The sequence below is a fragment of the Schistocerca serialis genome, chromosome 5 (assembly GCF_023864345.2).
Source record: "Schistocerca serialis cubense isolate TAMUIC-IGC-003099 chromosome 5, iqSchSeri2.2, whole genome shotgun sequence".
In the NCBI taxonomy this organism is placed as follows: Eukaryota; Metazoa; Arthropoda; class Insecta; order Orthoptera; family Acrididae; genus Schistocerca; species Schistocerca serialis.
This window is the reverse complement of record NC_064642.1, coordinates 248,473,801-248,493,025: the sequence shown is the minus strand read 5'-3', so window position 1 is coordinate 248,493,025 and position 19,225 is coordinate 248,473,801. Positions and strand designations below refer to the sequence as shown.

The window sequence follows — 19,225 nt, the reverse complement described above, 5'->3', positions numbered from 1 at the left end:
AAAAATGGCTCTGAGCACTATGGGACTTAACATCTGAGGTCATCAGTCCCGGGACTGGTGACCTCAGATGTTAAGTCCCGTAGTGCTCAGAGCCATTTTTGAGCCACCAGTCCCCTAGAACTTAGAACTACTTAAACCTCACTAACCTAAGGACATCGCACACATCCATGTCCGAGGCAGGATTCGAACCTGCGGCCGTAGCGGTCGCGCGGCTCCAGACTGTAGCGCCTAGAACCGTTCGGTTCCGTCCGACCCTGGATCCAGCAGATCACATAGAATTTAGAAAAGGCCCTTGTAATCCATCAGATATTTTGAACAGTAAGTTATACAGACAAAAAATTAGCAAATGAGGAGTACTGCCAGAGAACGAGTTCACCACCAGACAAGGGACAAAATGGACTGAAGAAAGAAAGCAGATCCACGGAGAAAAATGAGAGCTGCTTGAAACATAATAGCTTTGAGTTGCAAGATGCCACTGGTGTTATGGAAATACATGTATGTATATACTAAGATGGTATCTGTTTTTTCGGACATGTCCGAAAGAACATATACCATCAGTGACCAAGCAGCTCGTTAGAATGAAATTACAATGTTTCATTGTGATTTCATTCTAACGAGCTGCTTGGTCACTGATGATTATATATATATATATAGTTACGGCTCACAGGCCACTTGACCATCTTCTTCTTCTGTACGGATGCACAAAAATTGCCCGAATTCTTGCGGGAATCGGCAACGCGCCGCGAGTAATGAGTATAATGGGCGGGGGCACTACGAATGTAGTGCGGGACAATACGTTAAGAATGTGGGTGTCGCGGGAGGCGTGCCAGAGTCCCTGCAGTCGCACTATCCTCTGTGTCCTCGGTGGCTCGGATGGATAGAGCGACTGCCATGTAAACAGGAGATCCCGGGTTCGAGTCCCGGTCGGGGCACACATTTTCATCTGTCCCCGTTGACGTATGTCAACGCCTATAAGCAGCTAAGGGTTGTCTTTTCATTGTGATTTCATACATGTATGTATTACATGGTCCAGTACATGAATGTGACTACTGCCTATATTTAATGTTAACGTGCAACAGTCGCTCACTGAGGGCTAGTGGCAGGTGGCAGCATTAGCAGTGGAGGGTATATACTATGTTTCGGGCTACCAACAATATCTCTTGAACGAACGTACAGCGAACATTGCTGCATACGGATGTCCGCAGCAAGTGCTTGGTTCATGCGGCCGTCTGGCTGCCGTTCATCGGCGACAAAGACCGGAATTTGCAAGCCAGTACCGCAACTAGGCGTCCGCTGAGTGATGATAGGTGGCCTTTTCAGATGAATCACGTTTTGTGTTTCACTGGATAGATGGCTGTTGGCGTGTATGGCGTGAAACGTCTGAAAGCAAACACCGTGCTACACTCGTCGGAAGGATCTAGGCCAGAGGACGGAGCATTACGATATGGAAAACGTTTTCGTGGCATTCCCTGTATGATTTTGTCATTCTAAAAGGCACAATAGATGAACAAAAATATGCATCTATCCTTGGGGATCATCTCCATCCCTACATGCACTTTGTTTTTTTCTCGGAACGATGGCTTCTACCAGCAGGACAATGCACCATGTCACACAGCTGACAGTGAACATGCGTCGTTAGAAGAGCACTATGATGAGTTTACCGTACTCTCCTGGCCACCAAACTCCCCGAATTTAAGTCTAATTGAAGTCGGTGGGACCACCTCGATCGGGCTGCTAGCGCCCTGGGTCCTCAGCCCAGAAATCTAGCGCAGCTCGCCACGGCACTAGGGTCGGCATGGCTCCACATCCTTGGTACGTTTCAGAACCTCACTGACTCTCCTCCTGCACGTCTCGCTGTGGTCCGTGCTGCAGAAGGTGGTTATTCAGGTTTTTGACAGCCGGTAACATTAATGTGACTGGACAGTGTAATTTAGTGGTCCCCTCCCGATATGCAGATTGCCCGATTGCAGTTCACATGTACGATAACGACGTATGCACAGGGAAACGGAACAGGTAGGTGCCACTGACAAATGAATTATAGCTGTGGGTCTTGTACTAAATTAATACTCGTGGGCGTAGCCCTGTAGGGGATGGTATGTTCACCTACTGGAATAAAAGTGAGATTCATTGAAATCATGGTTTATTGGCAATGTTTCACTATATGTAAATTACGAATCTGATTGTCTCACAAACTGGAGATGAGTGCAAGACGGAAACTGTATCCCTGATAGTTAGTCTCTCATTATACTGGATCGGAAAGGATACCTCAGGGAGGCATGGAAGAACCTTGGCAATTAACTCGTGAGTTACCTAACTGAAAAGCAAATGCAGTGTCGCATTGGTCATGAGATTGGTCAATTCTGAAAAGTCAAGAGAGAAAGAATGCATGAAGAGTATATAGCCAAGCCACGGCCAGGGTATCAACTCACTATGCGTCCTTGAGCTAACGTCCTAGTTAAGTGAAGCGAACAAACGCGCCTATTTCTACGTCAGTGCTGCTGACTCGCATCATTACTGCGTGACCTTACACTCAATATGTGAAACTGGATGGTAAGCTAGCACTGGAGCACGTGGTGGGCTGCAGAAAGCCATCGCGCATCTCTCGAATGTCAGACGTGGAAACCGTACCAGTCTCCAAGCCCGAATGTGTAACCCAAATGGCGAACCTTGAATGCATATCTTTGAATTGCAAAGTCGATACTTCGATGACCAATCTTGAGTCTAGAATCGTGAATGGATCCAGAATTGTGAATGAGTCCAGAATCGTCAGGAAAGCAGAATCGTGAACCGTGAGTGGCGCTGCCCCTATCTTCGCTCGTGACGCAGAAAAATTACGCGTTAAGACAATCTGAAGGACTGCCTCAGTCTATGATTCTAACATTTCTCTCGGTTACGCAGAATTTTTGTCAAAGCTCTAGCCAATGGTATAACTTATGTTAGGCCAAGCAAGAAGTGGGAAACCACTGCTTCAGAAGGGTCACACAACAGAACGCGGCTTGATTTGTGTGTCCAGAACTCCATGTGGAGTGTCCTTAAATAGCGGCGCCAGCAAGGCTCGGAAGACCACAGAGGTGTCCTTTAATGACGGTGCTATGCATTTCTCACGTTATGAGACGATCTTATAACGCTGGGCAGCCGGTTGGCGCTCGTGTTTCCAGCCCGAGGTCCGGTAGTCCTTGCCCACCTTGCGTGTGACCGCTTTTGATAAATGTCACAGTCTCGCGGATGTGCTTTTGACTGTAAGAGGACCCACCAGACAGGCTCTCCCAGTTCGCCGAAATGTTTATATTCTCAAACGGCGCTTGCCGACCGCTCACCTGAGCAGACGGGACGAAACGGTGGTTGGCCACTGCCACTCAATAGCCCAGTCCCGTCCCGTTTCAAGTCTCAGTCCTAACTGTCCCACCGAGAGAGGTGGCGCAGTGGCTAGCACACTGGGCTCGTATTCGGGAGGACGACGGTTCAATCCCGCGTCCGGCCATCCTGATTTAGGTTTTTCCGTGATTTCCCTAAATCGCTCCAGGCAAATGCCGAGATGGTTCCTTTGAAAGGGCACGGTCGACTTCCTTCCCCGTCCTTCCCTAATCCGATGAGACCAATGACCTCGCTGTCTGGTCTCCTTCCCCAAAAACAACAACAACCTAACTGTCCCATTCTAACGAACCGCCCTGTCCACGGCTCGGCTGCTACGATCAGACTCACTACAGAAATAAACATTACCAGATAGGAGTGACCTCCGCAATCATCATTCCTGCCTTTTATAAGAATGAAATCCATATCACACATACATTGTTTTATCAACAGGAAGCCTGCATATCACATTACGCAATTAATTCAGGTGGTTAACAAATGAAATGTCAGGCTGCCTACAGCCGGACATGTTTCAGCGTCATCCCAAAAGGTCCAGTTGCATATAATCTACACATATTATAACAATGGATGTGTGTATGTGTGTGTGTGTGTGTGTGTGTGTGTGTGTGTGTGTGTGTGCATGCGCGTGTGCGTTTTGCCTATCTCCTGCTAAACCACTGGACCGATTTCAACCAAACTTTGTACACGTATCTCGTACTATCGCAACAACTGCCGTGGGGGTAAAAACTACGTACCATCATTGTTCAGAAGATGTTGTTGTTGCGGTCTTCAGTCCTGGAAATGGTTTGATGCGGCTCTCCATGTTACTCTATCCTGTGCAAGCTTCTTCATGTCCCAGTACCTACCGCAACCTACATCCTTCTGTATAAGCTTATGTATTCATCTATTGGTCTCCCTCTACGATTTTTACCCTCCACGCTGCCCTCCAATACTAAACTGGCGATCCATTGATGCCTCAGAACATGTCCTACCAACCGATTGCTTCTTCTAGTCAAGTTGTGCCACAAACTCCTCTTCTCTCCAATTCTATTCAGTAACTCCTCATTAGTTATGTGATCTACCCATCTAATCTTCAGCATTCTTCTGTAGCACCACATTTCGAAAGCTTCTATTCTCTTTTTGTCCAAACTATTTATCGCCCATGTTTCACTTCCATACATGGCTACACTCCATACAAATACTTTCAGAAACAAATTCCTGACACTTAAATCTATACTCGATGTTAAAAAAATTCTCTTCTTCAGAAACGCTTTCCTTGCCATTGCCAGTCTACATTTTATATCCGCTCTACCTCGACCATCATCAGTTATTTTTCTCCCCAAATAGCAAAACTCCTTTACTACTTTACGTGTCTCATTTCCTAATCTAATTCCCTCAGCATCACCCGACTTAATTCAACTACATTCCACTATCTTCGTTTTGCTTTTGTTGATGTTCATTTATATCCTCCTTTCAAGACACTGTCCATTCCGTTCAACTGCTCTTCCAAATACTTTGTTGTCTCTGACAGAATTACAATGTCATCGGCGAACGTCAACGTTTTTATTTCTTCTCCATAGATTTTAATATTTACTCGGAATTTTTCTTTTGTTTTCTTTACTTCTTGCTCAACACACAGATTGAATAACATCGGGGAGAGGCTACAACCCTGTCTCACTCCCTTCCCAACCACTGCTTCCCTTTCATGCCCCTGGACTCTTATAACTGCCATCTGGTTCCTGTACAAATTGTAAATAGCCTTTCACTCCTTGTATTTTACTCCTGCCACCTTCAGAATAATTTGTAAGAGAGTATTCCAGTCAACATTGTCAAAAGCTTCCTCTAAGTCTACAAATGCTAGAAACGTAGGTTTGCCTCTACTTAACCTTTCTTCTAAGATAAGTCGTAGGGTCAGTATTGCCTCACGTGTTCCAATATTTCTACGGAATCCAAACTGATCTTCCCCGAGGTCGGCTTCTACCAGTTTAGAACTAGTGAAGCCTCGAACAAGCGCTGTCATGGTCAGGGACAACGCTTGAACCCTATGCCCGTCCACAATGGTAACGACTCTGCTAGCCACACGGAAAATGATTTAAATCCAAATAGAGGTGTTTTCCAGGATATGTTTCCTGCAACCACTCTAGAAGGAAAACAAAGACAGAGGATGAGATGGTCAGACGAAGTTAACCGACACCTCATGTTCTGTTACTACCAAGCAACAAACTTAGGAACCAACACAACTGGATACAGATCATAAGTATACGCAAAATTTATTACCAGATACCCAGAATTAAAATTTTTAACAGAACAACGACTAGCTGATCAGATCCGTGTAATAATCAAAAACAACAGGATACCCCAGTCACAATTAGAAAACATCAAACAACAAGTACAACAAATACTGGAACAAAATAATGTGCAATCAGAAGAAGAAGAAAATACAGTAATGGACTCAAACATCCCAGAGCAAACAAACAAAGAACACCACACATCAATTAAACAATCAGAGGAAAACGAAATCTTAAGACAGCCACCAGAACAAGGACAAACAGAACACGAAATGACACATATGTTAGATATAGAAGAAAAATTTCGGCTGACATACATAGAATACGAAGACACAAATACAGACATTAGACGATTCTTGCATAGACCACCAAATAACCCACAAGTCGAAACAACAACAACAACTATCAACACAATCATACACAACAAAATCAGTGAAAATACAACTATGGAAGAGTTACAACTACTGGTTTATATAGGAGCACTCACTATACTAAATATACACACTAGGCAGAGATCAGAACAAACCAACAACCCACAAAACCAGCATGGCAACACAGGCTACCGATCAGAATAGAAAAACTGAGAAAAGACATTGGACAGCTAACACAATTTATAAGAAATGAAATATCAGATAAAAAACGAAAAAGGTTAGCTAAAATCTCATAACAAGAAGCGATAGAGCAATTAGATGAAAAGAAGCAGAAATTACAAGCATTCGCCAAACGACTTAGAAGATACAAAAAAAGTGAAAATAGAAGGAAACAAAACCAAACATTCAACACAAACCAAAACAAATTTTATCAGACAATAGATAACACACACATTAAAATAGAAAACCCACCAAACATAACAGACATGGAACACTTCTGGAGCAACATATGGTCAAACCCGGTACAACATAACAGGTATGCACGGTGGATACAAGCAGAAACAGACACATACAAGATGATACCACAAATGCCTGAAGTGTTAATTTTGCAACATGAAGTCACACAGGCAATTAATTCTACTCACAATTGGAAAGCCTCTGGAAAAGATAAAATAGCAAATTTCTGGCTAAAGAAGTTCACCTCAACACATTCACATCTAACTAAATTATTTAACAGTTACATTGCAGACCCATACACATTCCCTGATACACTTACACATGTAATAACTTATCTGAAACCTAAAGATCAAGCAGACACAGCTAACCCAGCAAAATATCGCCCCATAACATGCCTACCAACAATATACAAAATATTAACTTCAGTCATTACACAGAAATTAATGACACATACAACACAGAACAAAATTATAAATGAAGAACAAAAAGCTGTTGCAAAGAAGCACGAGGATGTAAAGAGCAAATGATAATAGATGCAGAGGTGACATATCAAGCTAAAACCAAACAAAGGTCGCTACACTACGCATACATTGATTACCAAAAAGCTTTTGATAGTGTACCCCACTCATGGTTACTACAGATATTGGAAATATACAAAGTAGATCCTAAATTGATACAGTTCCTAAACATAATAATGAAAAATTGGAAAACCACACTTAATATCCAAACAAATTCAAATAATATCACACCACAGCCAATACAGATTAAGCGTGGAATATACCAAGGAGACTCGATAAGTCCTTTCTGGTTCTGCCTTGCTCTGAACCCACTATCCAACATGCTAAATAATACAAATTATGGATACAATATTACTGGAACATACCAACACAAAACCACACATTTGCTATACATGGATGATCTAAAACTACTGGCAGCAACAAATCAACAACTCAACCAATAACTAAAGATAACAGAAGTATTCAGCAATGATATAAATACGGCTTTTGGAACAGACAAATGTAAGAAAAATAGCATAGTCAAGGGAAAACAGACTAAACAAGAAGATTACATATCCAGAATGAGATTTTCACTCTGCAGCGGAGGGTGCGCTGATATGAAACTTCCTGGCAGATTAAAACTGTGTGCCCGACCGAGACTCGAACTCGGGACCTTTGCCTTTCGCGGGCAAGTGCTCTACCAACTGAGCTACCGAAGCACGACTCACGCCCGGTACTCACAGCTTTACTTCTGCCAGTACCTCGTCTCCTACCTTCCAAACTTTACAGAAGCTCTCCTGCAAACCTTGCAGAACTAGCACTACTGAAAGAAAGGATATTGCAGAGACATGGCTTAGCCACAGCCTGGGGGATGTTTCCAGAATGAGATTTTCACTCTGCAGCGGAGGTCCGCTGATATGAAACTTCCTGGCAGATTAAAACTGTGTGCCCGACCGAGACTCGAAATCGGGACCTTTGCCTTTCGCGGGCAAGTTTGGAAGGTAGGAGACGAGGTACTGGCAGAAGTAAAGCTGTGAGTACCGGGCGTGAGTCGTGCTTCGGTAGCTCAGTTGGTAGAGCACTTGCCCGCGAAAGGCAAAGGTCCCGAGTTCGAGTCTCGGTCGGGCACACAGTTTTAATCTGCCAGGAAGTTTCATATCAGCGCACTCTCCGCTGCAGAGTGAAAATCTCATTCTGGAAACATCCCCCAAGCTGTGGCTAAGCCATGTCTCCGCAATATCCTTTCTTTCAGGAGTGCTAGTTCTGCAAGGTTCGCAGGAGAGCTTCTGTAAAGTTTGGAAGGTAGGAGACGAGGTACTGGCAGAAGTAAAGCTGTGAGTACCGGGCGTGAGTCGTGCTTCGGTAGCTCAGTTGGTAGAGCACTTGCCCGCGAAAGGCAAAGGTCCCGAGTTCCAGTCTCGGTCGGGCGCACAGTTTTAATCTGCCAGGAAGTTTCAAGATTACATATTGTGATTCTTGAGTTTCTCCCGGCGTATTTGATAATCAAAATATCCACGGGTATGCTGCCGGTCTATAGTGTCCAACGGGCACAATATTTCGGCGATCAAACATGTCGCCATCATCAGGTGAACTGACAGACTGAGCTCCTGTGAACGTGCCGGCACGGAGATCCGTACGCTATGGCTGCTCAGAGGGAACTGGGTTCGGTCGCGGCGGCGGCCGATTTAAATACCCTCCGCCCGCGGCGCGCTCCCTCCGCCGTCCGCGCCCAGCGCCACGGTCGCGCGGTGGAACAGATTGCGACGGCGTCTGAGATGACGTCGGTGTGATGGCTCTGTCCGCCGTGGTCGTCACAACTATACGTCTGCTCGATTTACTCTTGATTAACCCGATCGCTGGTTCCCAAGCCTTGCTAAGATTATAGCCACAGTCACGGTTTATGAGGTCGTCATTGGTGCGAATTTCGATGGCCTCTCTAACAACGCTGTCCCGGTATCTCGACGTCTGTACCACAATCCTCGTGCGGTCATACTCCATGGCGTGATTTTCCAACAAACAATGTTCAGCGACCGCCGTCTTGCTCGGATACATCAGTCGAGTGTGCCTCTGGTGTTCACGGCATCGATCCTCGACGGTACGCATCGTCTGACCAATATACGACTTGCCACATTGACACGGAATCTGGTACACGCCGGCCTTCCTCAAACCGAGGTCATCTTTGGCGCTCCCCACCAGTGCACGAGTTTTATTTGGAGGACAAAACACAGTTCCGACCCGGTGTTTCTTCAGAATGCGGGCGATTTTTCCCGAGAGTGCGCCTGTGTATGGAATAAATGCAGTGCCTACCTCCTCCCTCGTGACTTCATCCATCTCAACAGGTTGTGCTGCAGTGGTTGGGCGGAGAGCACGTTGAATCTGCCACTCTGAGTACCCATTTTTTCGAAATACAGTTCTCAGATGTTCCAATTCCTGGGGTAGACTCTCTGCGTCAGAGATAGTGCGCGCCCTATGTACTAGAGTTTTAAGTACCCCATTCCTCTGTGAAGGGTGGTGGCAGCTGTCTGCATGCAAATACAGATCAGTGTGCGTAGCCTTCCGATACACCCCATGACCTAGGGTGCCGTCAGCCCTTCTCTTGACCAAGACGTCAAGGAAAGGTAATTTACCCTCCGTTTCAGTCTCCATAGTGAATTTGATGTTGGGGTGTATGGAGTTTAGATGTGTAAGGAAGTCAAGGAGTTTATCCATACCATGTGGCCAGATGACGAACGTGTCGTCAACGTAACGGAAAAAGCAAGTAGGTTTCCATACGGATGACGACAGGGCTTCCTCCTCGAAGTTCTCCATGTACAAATTCGCTACCACCGGTGAGAGTGGGCTACGCATGGCGACTCCCTCCGTTTGTTCGTAGTATTCTCCATTAAAAAGAAAATACGTCGAAGTCAAGACATGCCTAAAAAGTTTAGTGGTCTTCTCGTCAAACTTCTGACTAATCAATTCTAGTGACTCTCGCAGGGATACCCTCGTAAACAAGGAAACGACGTCAAAACTCACCATGATATCTGACTCATCCAACCTGAAGCTATCAAGGCGTTTAACAAAATCCACGGAATTACGGATGTGATGAGGGCATTTACCCACATAAGGACTTAATATTCCCGTCAGGTATTTGGCCAACAAATATGTAGGTGCCCTGATGTTGCTGACAATGGGGCGTAATGGTACCCCTCTTTGTGAACCTTCGGGAGTCCATATAGTCTAGGCGGTACCGGACCTTGGGGTAACAATGTCTTAGCGTCACCCTCCGGTAAATCTGCGTCCTTGAGAAGCGCCCTCGTCTTGTTCTCCACCTTCTTTGTAGGGTCAACGCTGATCTTCCGGTAGTAATCGTCATTTAGCAGGCTCTGCATCTTATCAGTGTAGTCCTTATGGGAGACAACAACTGTAGCATTGCCTTTGTTAGCCGGTAAGACAACAATTTCAGAGCGCTCCCTCAGATCACGAATGGCCGCCCTCTCTTTACTGCTGATATTTGACTTCATCCGCTTGGATTTCGTCAACGCACGACAAGTTTCACGACGTATTTCCTCGGCTGATTCTGGCGGAAGTCGAGCTGCAACCTGTTCAACAGCACTAACAATTTCTGCGACCGGAGTGAACTTGGGGGTGGGAGCGAAGTTGAGACCTTTCTGCAAAACCGAGACCGCATCATCACACAACACCATGCCACTCAAATTGATGACAGTCTTGCACGGAACCTCCAGGGATGGTTTGTCAAGGATAAGATGCAGAGCCTGCTAAATGACGATTCCTACCGGAAGATCAGCGTTGACCCTACAAAGAAGGTGGAGAACAAGACGAGGGCGCTTCTCAAGGACGCAGATTTACCGGAGGGTGACGCTAAGAAATTGCTACCCCAAGGTCCGGTACCGCCTAGACTATATGGACTCCCGAAGGTTCACAAAGAGGGGGTACCATTACGCCCCATTGTCAGCAACATCAGGGCACCTACATATTTGTTGGCCAAATACCTGACGGGAATATTAAGTCCTTATGTGGGTAAATGCCCTCATCACATCCGTAATTCCGTGGATTTTGTTAAACGCCTTGATAGCTTCAGGTTGGATGAGTCAGATATCATGGTGAGTTTTGACGTCGTTTCCTTGTTTACGAGGGTACCCCTGCGAGAGTCACTAGAATTGATTAGTCAGAAGTTTGACGAGAAGACCACTAAACTTTTTAGGCATGTCTTGACTTCGACGTATTTTCTTTTTAATGGAGAATACTACGAACAAACGGAGGGAGTCGCCATGCGTAGCCCACTCTCACCGGTGGTAGCGAATTTGTACATGGAGAACTTCGAGGAGGAAGCCCTGTCGTCATCCGTATGGAAACCTACCTGCTTTTTCCGTTACGTTGACGACACGTTCGTCATCTGGCCACATGGTATGGATAAACTCCTTGACTTCCTTACACATCTAAACTCCATACACCCCAACATCAAATTCACTATGGAGACTGAAACGGAGGGTAAATTACCTTTCCTTGACGTCTTGGTCAAGAGAAAGGCTGACGGCACCCTAGGTCATGGGGTGTATCGGAAGGCTAGGCACACTGATCTGTATTTGCATGCAGACAGCTGCCACCACCCTTCACAGAGGAATGGGGTACTTAAAACTCTAGTACATAGGGCGCGCACTATCTCTGACGCAGAGAGTCTATCCCAGGAATTGGAACATCTGAGAACTGTATTTCGAAAAAATGGGTACTCAGAGTGGCAGATTCAACGTGCTCTCCGCCCAACCACTGCAGCACAACCTGTTGAGATGGATGAAGTCACGAGGGAGGAGGTAGGCACTGCATTTATTCCATACACAGGCGCACTCTCGGGAAAAATCGCCCGCATTCTGAAGAAACACCGGGTCGGAACTGTGTTTTGTCCTCCAAATAAAACTCGTGCACTGGTGGAGAGCGCCAAAGATGACCTCGGTTTGAGGAAGGCCGGCGTGTACCAGATTCCGTGTCAATGTGGCAAGTCGTATATTGGTCAGACGATGCGTACCGTCGAGGATCGATGCCGTGAACACCAGAGGCACACTCGACTGATGTATCCGAGCAAGTCGGCGGTCGCTGAACATTGTTTGTTGGAAAATCACGCCATGGAGTATGACCGCACGAGGATTGTGGTACAGACGTCGAGATACTGGGACAGCGTTGTTAGAAAGGCCATCGAAATTCGCACCAATGACGACCTCATAAACCGTGACTGTGGCTATAATCTTAGCAAGGCTTGGGAACCAGCGATCGGGTTAATCAAGAGTAAATCGAGCAGACGTATAGTTGTGACGACCACGGCGGACAGAGCCATCACACCGACGTCATCTCAGACGCCGTCGCAATCTGTTCCACCGCGCGACCGTGGCGCTGGGCGCGGACGGCGGAGGGAGCGCGCCGCGGGCGGAGGGTATTTAAATCGGCCGCCGCCGCGACCGAACCCAGTTCCCTCTAAGCAGCCATAGCGTACGGATCTCCGTGCCGGCACGTTCACAGGAGCTCAGTCCGTCAGTTCACCTGATGATGGCGACATGTTTGATCGCCGAAATATTGTGCCCGTTGGACACTATAGACCGGCAGCATACCCGTGGATATTTTGATTAAGAAGATTACATATTGGATAGCCACAGCGACTGCATAGAAGCAATGGAAAAAACAGATGCCTATAAATATCTAGGATACAAAAAATAGAAATAGATAATACAAATATTAAAAAAGAACTATAAGAAAAATACAGACAAAGATTAACAAAAATACTGAAAACAGAATTGACAGCAAGAAACAAGACAAACGCTATACCAATATTGACCTACTCATTTGGAGTAGTTAAATGGAGTAACACAGACCTAGAAGCACTCAATACACTTACACGATCACAATGCCACAAATATAGAATACATCACATACATTCAGCAACAGAAAAATTCACATTAAGCAGAAAGGAAGGAGGAAGGGGATTTATCGACATAAAAAAACCTACATTATGGACATGTAGACAATTTAAGAAAATTCTTTATAGAACGATCAGAAACTAGCAAAATACACAAAGCAATCACTCATATAAATACATCGGCTACACCATTGCAATTTCATAACCACTTCTACAACCCTTTAGATCACATAACATCAACAGATACGAAGAAAGAAAATTGGAAAAAGAAAACACTGCATGGCAAGCACCTGTATCATCTAACACAGCCACACATCGATCAAGACGCATCCAACACATGGCTAAGAAAAGGCAATATATTCAGTGAGACAGAAGGATTCGTGATTACAATACAGGACCAAACAATAAACACCAGATATTACAGCAAGCATATTATTAAAGATCCCAATACCACAACAGATAAATGCAGACTTTGCAAACAACAAATAGAAACAGTAGATCACATCACAAGCGGATGTACAATACTAGCAAATACAGAATACACCAGAAGACTTGACAGTGTAGCAAAAATAATACATCAACAACTTGACATACAACATAAACTAATAAAACAACACTTTCCCACATACAAGTATGCACCACAAAATGTACTGGAGAATGATGAATACACATTATAATGGAACAGAACCATTATAACTGATAAAAGAACACCACATAACAAATCTGACATCATGCTCACCAATAAAAAGAAGAAATTAACACAACTAATCGAAATATCCATACCAAATACAGCAAATACACAGAAGAAAACAGGAGAAAAATTTGAAAAATACATCCAACTGGCTGAGGAAGTTAATGACATGTGGCATCGGGATAAAGTTGACATTATACCGATTATACTATCAACTACAGGAGTCATACCACACAATATCCACCAGTACATCAACGCAATACAGCTACATCCAAACGTATATATACAACTACAGAAATCTGTAATTGTTGATACATGTTCAATTACCCGAAAGTTCCTAAATGCAATGTAACATATACCGTACAGTTAAAAGGAAGTCACGTTTGATCAATGTCCGCGTCACTTTTCATTTTTAACCAGACATAACGTCTGAGAAAGGAAAGAAATAATAATAATAATAATAATAATAATAACAATAATGTCAGCAACTAGACTCAGTAACTCTCTTCAAGCAAACACTCACGGACACAAAATCTAAAAAAAATGTATGGGAGAAATACCAAAGCGCACATTTATTAAGGCCAGTGTTCGTAAAGGAGATGGACTGTCACCACTCCTCTTCAATCTCGTCCTGGATAAAGTCATTAGGGAAGAACAAAATCTCAGGGTGCCTACTCATCTTGAACGGACAACAGCGATATACGCGGACAGCGAAATCACAGCAATAAAAAAAATGGAAGTCCTCAAAGAACGCGCTGGAAATGGTGGTTTGCATGTCTCTTCTGGAAAATCTGAGTTCATTCGCGCTAAATTTAACTTTCAGAAATGAAACACGATATACGGACAAATAAACAGGGACAGACACTTCAAGCATCTCAGTGAGATCATAGCACCAACAAAGGTAGGAAAGGAAGCATAGAGTTGGATTACAGAAACAAAAGAGACCATGCGGGAGTATGCATACCATCTACAACAAGAAGTGCAGTTCCACAGGTACAAAGATTGGACAGCACAACACGGTTATCAAACCAAATGGACTGAAGGAAGTAAAATAGCTCACGAAGAGAGAATGAGGGCTGTAAAGATGTTCAGGAAAAGAAATCTGAAATCGCTGTGACATATGGTCCATATCCTAATAATAATAATAATAATAATAATACTATGACGAGAAGGAAGAAGGAGCAGGAACAAAACGGAGGAAGGATGGAAGGAATAAGGAAATAAGGAAAAAAAGAAAAACTGAAAAAAAAGAAAGGACTAGGAATGGCAGAAATTAGACGAAAAATGGTAGTCTCAAAAACCAACATTACTTCCGCTGATAATATTGAAAATGGGCTAAATTTACGGGTATTTAATTTAATTCAGCGACAAGGTTTACGTCACAAGTGCATCTGACGCCTATCATCGATCAAGAAACGCAGTTACAATTGCTGCTATTGTTAAAAGAAAAGTATTTTCAGTAGATTAGAGAAATTCATAGTGACACGAAGTAAACAGGTATTACTTAGCGTTAAGAATGCAGCGAAGAGTAAAATCATCTATCTGCGACTAGCTACTCACATGAGGTCCCATTCGATGTCTTCTTCCTCCAAATCCCGCATGATGTTCACCACTCGATGACGAAAATACGATTCGAAGCGAATGTCATCCTCTAGCACCATGACTTTCTCGTAACCACCTTTCAACACCTGAGAACATAAAAACCACAAGCATAGTCACAGTGGATAAAAAATTTCAATTTTTTGTTTGGGACAATATTTTCCCAGAAAAATCTGTAAATACTTCCAATCCTCCATTTCCAGCCTGTAGTTTACGCCAGTAATTTGCCAAATGCTGGACCATGCAATTTCCCCTCCATCCTCCTCCTCATTAAAACAAAAAGAAAAAAAATTGGGAGCCCCTTTATCCCGCTGAAAATATCCCAGCGTTCTACAGCGATCAATCAACCATAACCAAAGGTCAATCAGTAATATAAAAATTTACATATTTCAGTGGAGCACAGACAAACTTCACACGCAAAAAGACTTTACTGCGTCATAAATGACGCACGGCTGCAATACAGTATGTAATACATACAGTAGGTTTTAGGAGAAAATATAAAACGTTAAGAAGGGATGAACCATAAAAGGTAATTGACACAGTATGTTTTAGGAGGAAATACAAGACATTAAGAAGGGATGAACTACCTGAAGCAGTTTGTTACAAATGGAATTTCACAGTCACTCAGGCAAAAACGAATGAACAGCATGCTCGCTTTTAAAAACTTCTGCTTTTAATGCAAGTCTGTTTCTACTTGGAACAGACAATAAGAGGTTACTGTTTCCGGCTTCGAAGCCATCCAGTATTTATAGAGGGTGTACAGGAATAGTGAAAAGCTTCTAAGGGTGGTCCAGGGTAGGTTGTGTTGAGAAATAATCGTTAAGAAAAAAAAAATCGATACAATGCGACGTTTCCGAGTTGCTTAAAGTTGGCCAATCAGGTCGTTGCGCGAGAAAATTCAAGCGGCCCGTCAGATACAACTTGTGTCAGTTGTTCTCATAGTGTAGATGACGGTGCGTGAGGACTGCTCAGCCTTTGGTTTGAGTTCGATTCTCAGTACCGTCCCACGTCTCTCTCTTGTCCGGTTGTAGGAAACCAAACGAAGCACACGTCTGACGATACCATCTCTGGCGAGCCGCTTGTACTGGAGAGCACTACGGTCTGTTTAGCTAAATTCAAGGCCAATTAACTCGGAAGCGGCGCAACGTATCGACTTTTTTCTTAACATTTATTTCCCAGTACAACCTACACTGAAATACCCTTCTAAACTTTTCAGACTGTTTCCGACTAACTTGTATAAATACTCAGCAGTAAATACAATGTTTTAGATGTCCGAGAGTGTACAGTAATTGGGAAAAAACACGTTAGTTAAATAATCCAACAGCAATGGTCCTCGAAGCGACGATAGTGACAAACTTAAGCACTGTCATCTGAATGTAAATTCAAAATCGAAACACTAATTTCCCTGCAAAGTCCCGCGATGGTTCCTATTTAGACGTTGGCGAAAGGTCGAGTAGAAGGTATAGACGGGGGTGGGTGAGAGTGGAGGCGACTTTTTTATAAGGTGTATTACAAATTACGGAACTGTTCCTGCCCATTTTCACAGACTGCAGATCGTTGGGAACAAGCACTTTTTTTATTTTATTTTTTTTTATTTTGCCACTCGCTCTGCTTGGCTTGGGTTATGAACAGAAATATTAAAACACACGTAAGTTTATCACCGCAATAGCCAACTTGTGCTGTTCAGTTCTTCCAGGTTCTGAAGAGGAAATAGATAACGGACTCGCAAGGATAGCAGTTGGGCATTTGGTAATGCAACACTTCTTCACTTCTCCCTTGTCACCGCGAAAAGCTGTCAAGTAGCAGCTCTCACATCAAAGAACGCTGCCCATAGCCAGCACTTTCACTGAACACTGTATACCAAGTAACGTGTGCTGAATGGTATAATTGTACTCTCGCAATCAGATGGAAAGCATACATCCCTACATCCTGTAGGTCACCTGTTACTGCTATAATTCGCCCCACTTCCTTCGGTGTGAGCTCTAACTTAAGTTTCACGCTCCAACGAGAGTGTTACGGGAGTCAGATAGTCTACACAACACAATTTGGCAACCCGCTGCCGTAGAAGTCCCATGGTACTATCCCTTCCTCTGGCCGGATTTTTCTACACACGCTTTTTATCGCCTATTCTGCCTGATAACTAGAACCCTTTTTATCGCCTGTTCTACCTGATTCTCAGTATGTCTTTCTATTTAACTAGTAGCGTACTTCTGCAACATCGCATATTAAATGACTCTATTCTCCTTTGGTGGATCTTCCACGATTTTCGAGTTTCGATCTTGGGTGGTTTTTCGAGTTCCGATCTTGGGTAGTACTGTCCTTGAAACCTAAATTTCAAATTGCAGTTTTTCGTCATCACGATACTACATTAATACTAAATGCACACAAGTTTTACACATTTATAAACATTATCCTCATGAATGCCAGCCAGTCTCTTTTTCTCCTTCTGGGTCAAACTTGCTTACAGAGCCTTTCAGATGTGTTTTCTTGGAAATATATTTTCTCATTTCTTTAATGTATATGCCCAGTTTCAATGGCAACTGTTTGACTTCGCTGTCAGTCTGCTGTTTATTGTGGCTTTACGGGTTTTCCTTGTGTATTTTAAAATGCTGTCCATTTTGCGTCGTATAGCAAATACATTCTGGTATATGTTTCTTTCTGCTCACTCCATGAAGTCCTTTGATATCAACCACTTCTGCACAAGATGCCTCCCAACGTGTAACATTTTAGATTTTCTCATTGGGTGTACCGATATTTTAGTATTGTTCTCATTATACATGGCTGATATGACCTAAAAGTAATGTACATTTCAAGTTTGGGTGATCTGAACGCTAAACTGGATGAGTACTGCCCTCGGACAGGCAGAACAGGTCCCGGCGTAACGATAAACATTTTTAAATTGTCGTGAATGTTTAAATGTAGTCTTCTCTTCCAGCACAAAGTCGGGTAAGTTCTGTTAGTTTCCATCCTTGAGAATGTCGCAGTCTACTTGACCAGAACGTCAACTGCGTAACTGTGTTCCATTTCAGTAGACGACACCTGTTTACCGCAGAAATACGTAGAGTTTCGAAGGCTGGAGAAAGGTTATAAAGAATTACTTCTTCAATGTATCTGTCCAGTTGTAACAGCAATAGTCCGGCCCCGTTGACAGTGAACTGGAACTGATGATTAACATGCGAAAAACTGACAGTAGAAGAATAAAAATATAGAAAACATAGACATAGGCAAAGGGAAAAGAGCATTAAGATACCTCTCTGCAACAGCAATATACACAACACACACACATGGGAGGAAACCTGCTGTGTTCGGGAAACCACAAAAAATTAAGAAGTGGATGGTCATCAATTAATTTTAACCATATTTCTAGTATTTCCTGATACAATTCCAACTGCTGATTTCCATATCTCTCTCTCTCTCTCTCTCTCTCTCTCTCTCTCTCTCTCTCTCTCACACACACACACACACACACACACACACACACACACACACACACACACACACAGACAGAGAGAGAGAGAGAGAGAGAGAGAGAGAGAGAGAGCGACTGACTACGGTACTGAAGACGGACTTTTCTATAGTTTTCTGACATTTAGAGCGAGGACGAACCATGTTAATAACGAAGTAAAGGAAGAAGGAGGATTAGCGTTTAACATCCCGTCGACGAAGAGGGGAAGGAAATAGGCCGTGCCTTTTTAAAACTAACTACTCCGCTGTCAACTCTAAGTGGTTTACGGAATCCACGGAAACACGGACGATGATCTGAAACTCAGTCGTCCTACTGAATGAGGACCCAGTCTCCTAACCGCTCTAATCCCTGCGCTACTTCGCTCGAGAGTTGATGCAACAGAACCAAAGCTGTTATTGCGGCTACGACATCTAGGAAGGCGACAGGTGGTCAAAGGCAATGCGTATATCGACTTTTCCAAGGATGAAGGAACAGAAGACGGTCTTCTATAAGATGGAAGGAAAGCGAGACGTTGGTGGCCGGTGGTGACCAGGAAGGAGAACGGCTGATGAGATAATGGAGAGGCAGAAGCAGCGATAACCATATACGACACTCGGGATAC

General features: G+C 43.9%; 1 protein-coding gene across 1 annotated transcript in view; it reads right to left on the bottom strand.

The window, feature by feature from the left end:
• The window catches only part of LOC126481121 (glycosyltransferase 25 family member), an 851,320-nt gene that overhangs the window by 66,160 nt on the left and 765,935 nt on the right, over positions 1-19,225 (bottom strand). The window contains exon 8 of the mRNA XM_050104655.1: positions 15,120-15,247. Coding sequence (XP_049960612.1) covers positions 15,120-15,247 — 128 coding nt within the window. The remainder of the gene's footprint in view (positions 1-15,119; positions 15,248-19,225) is intronic.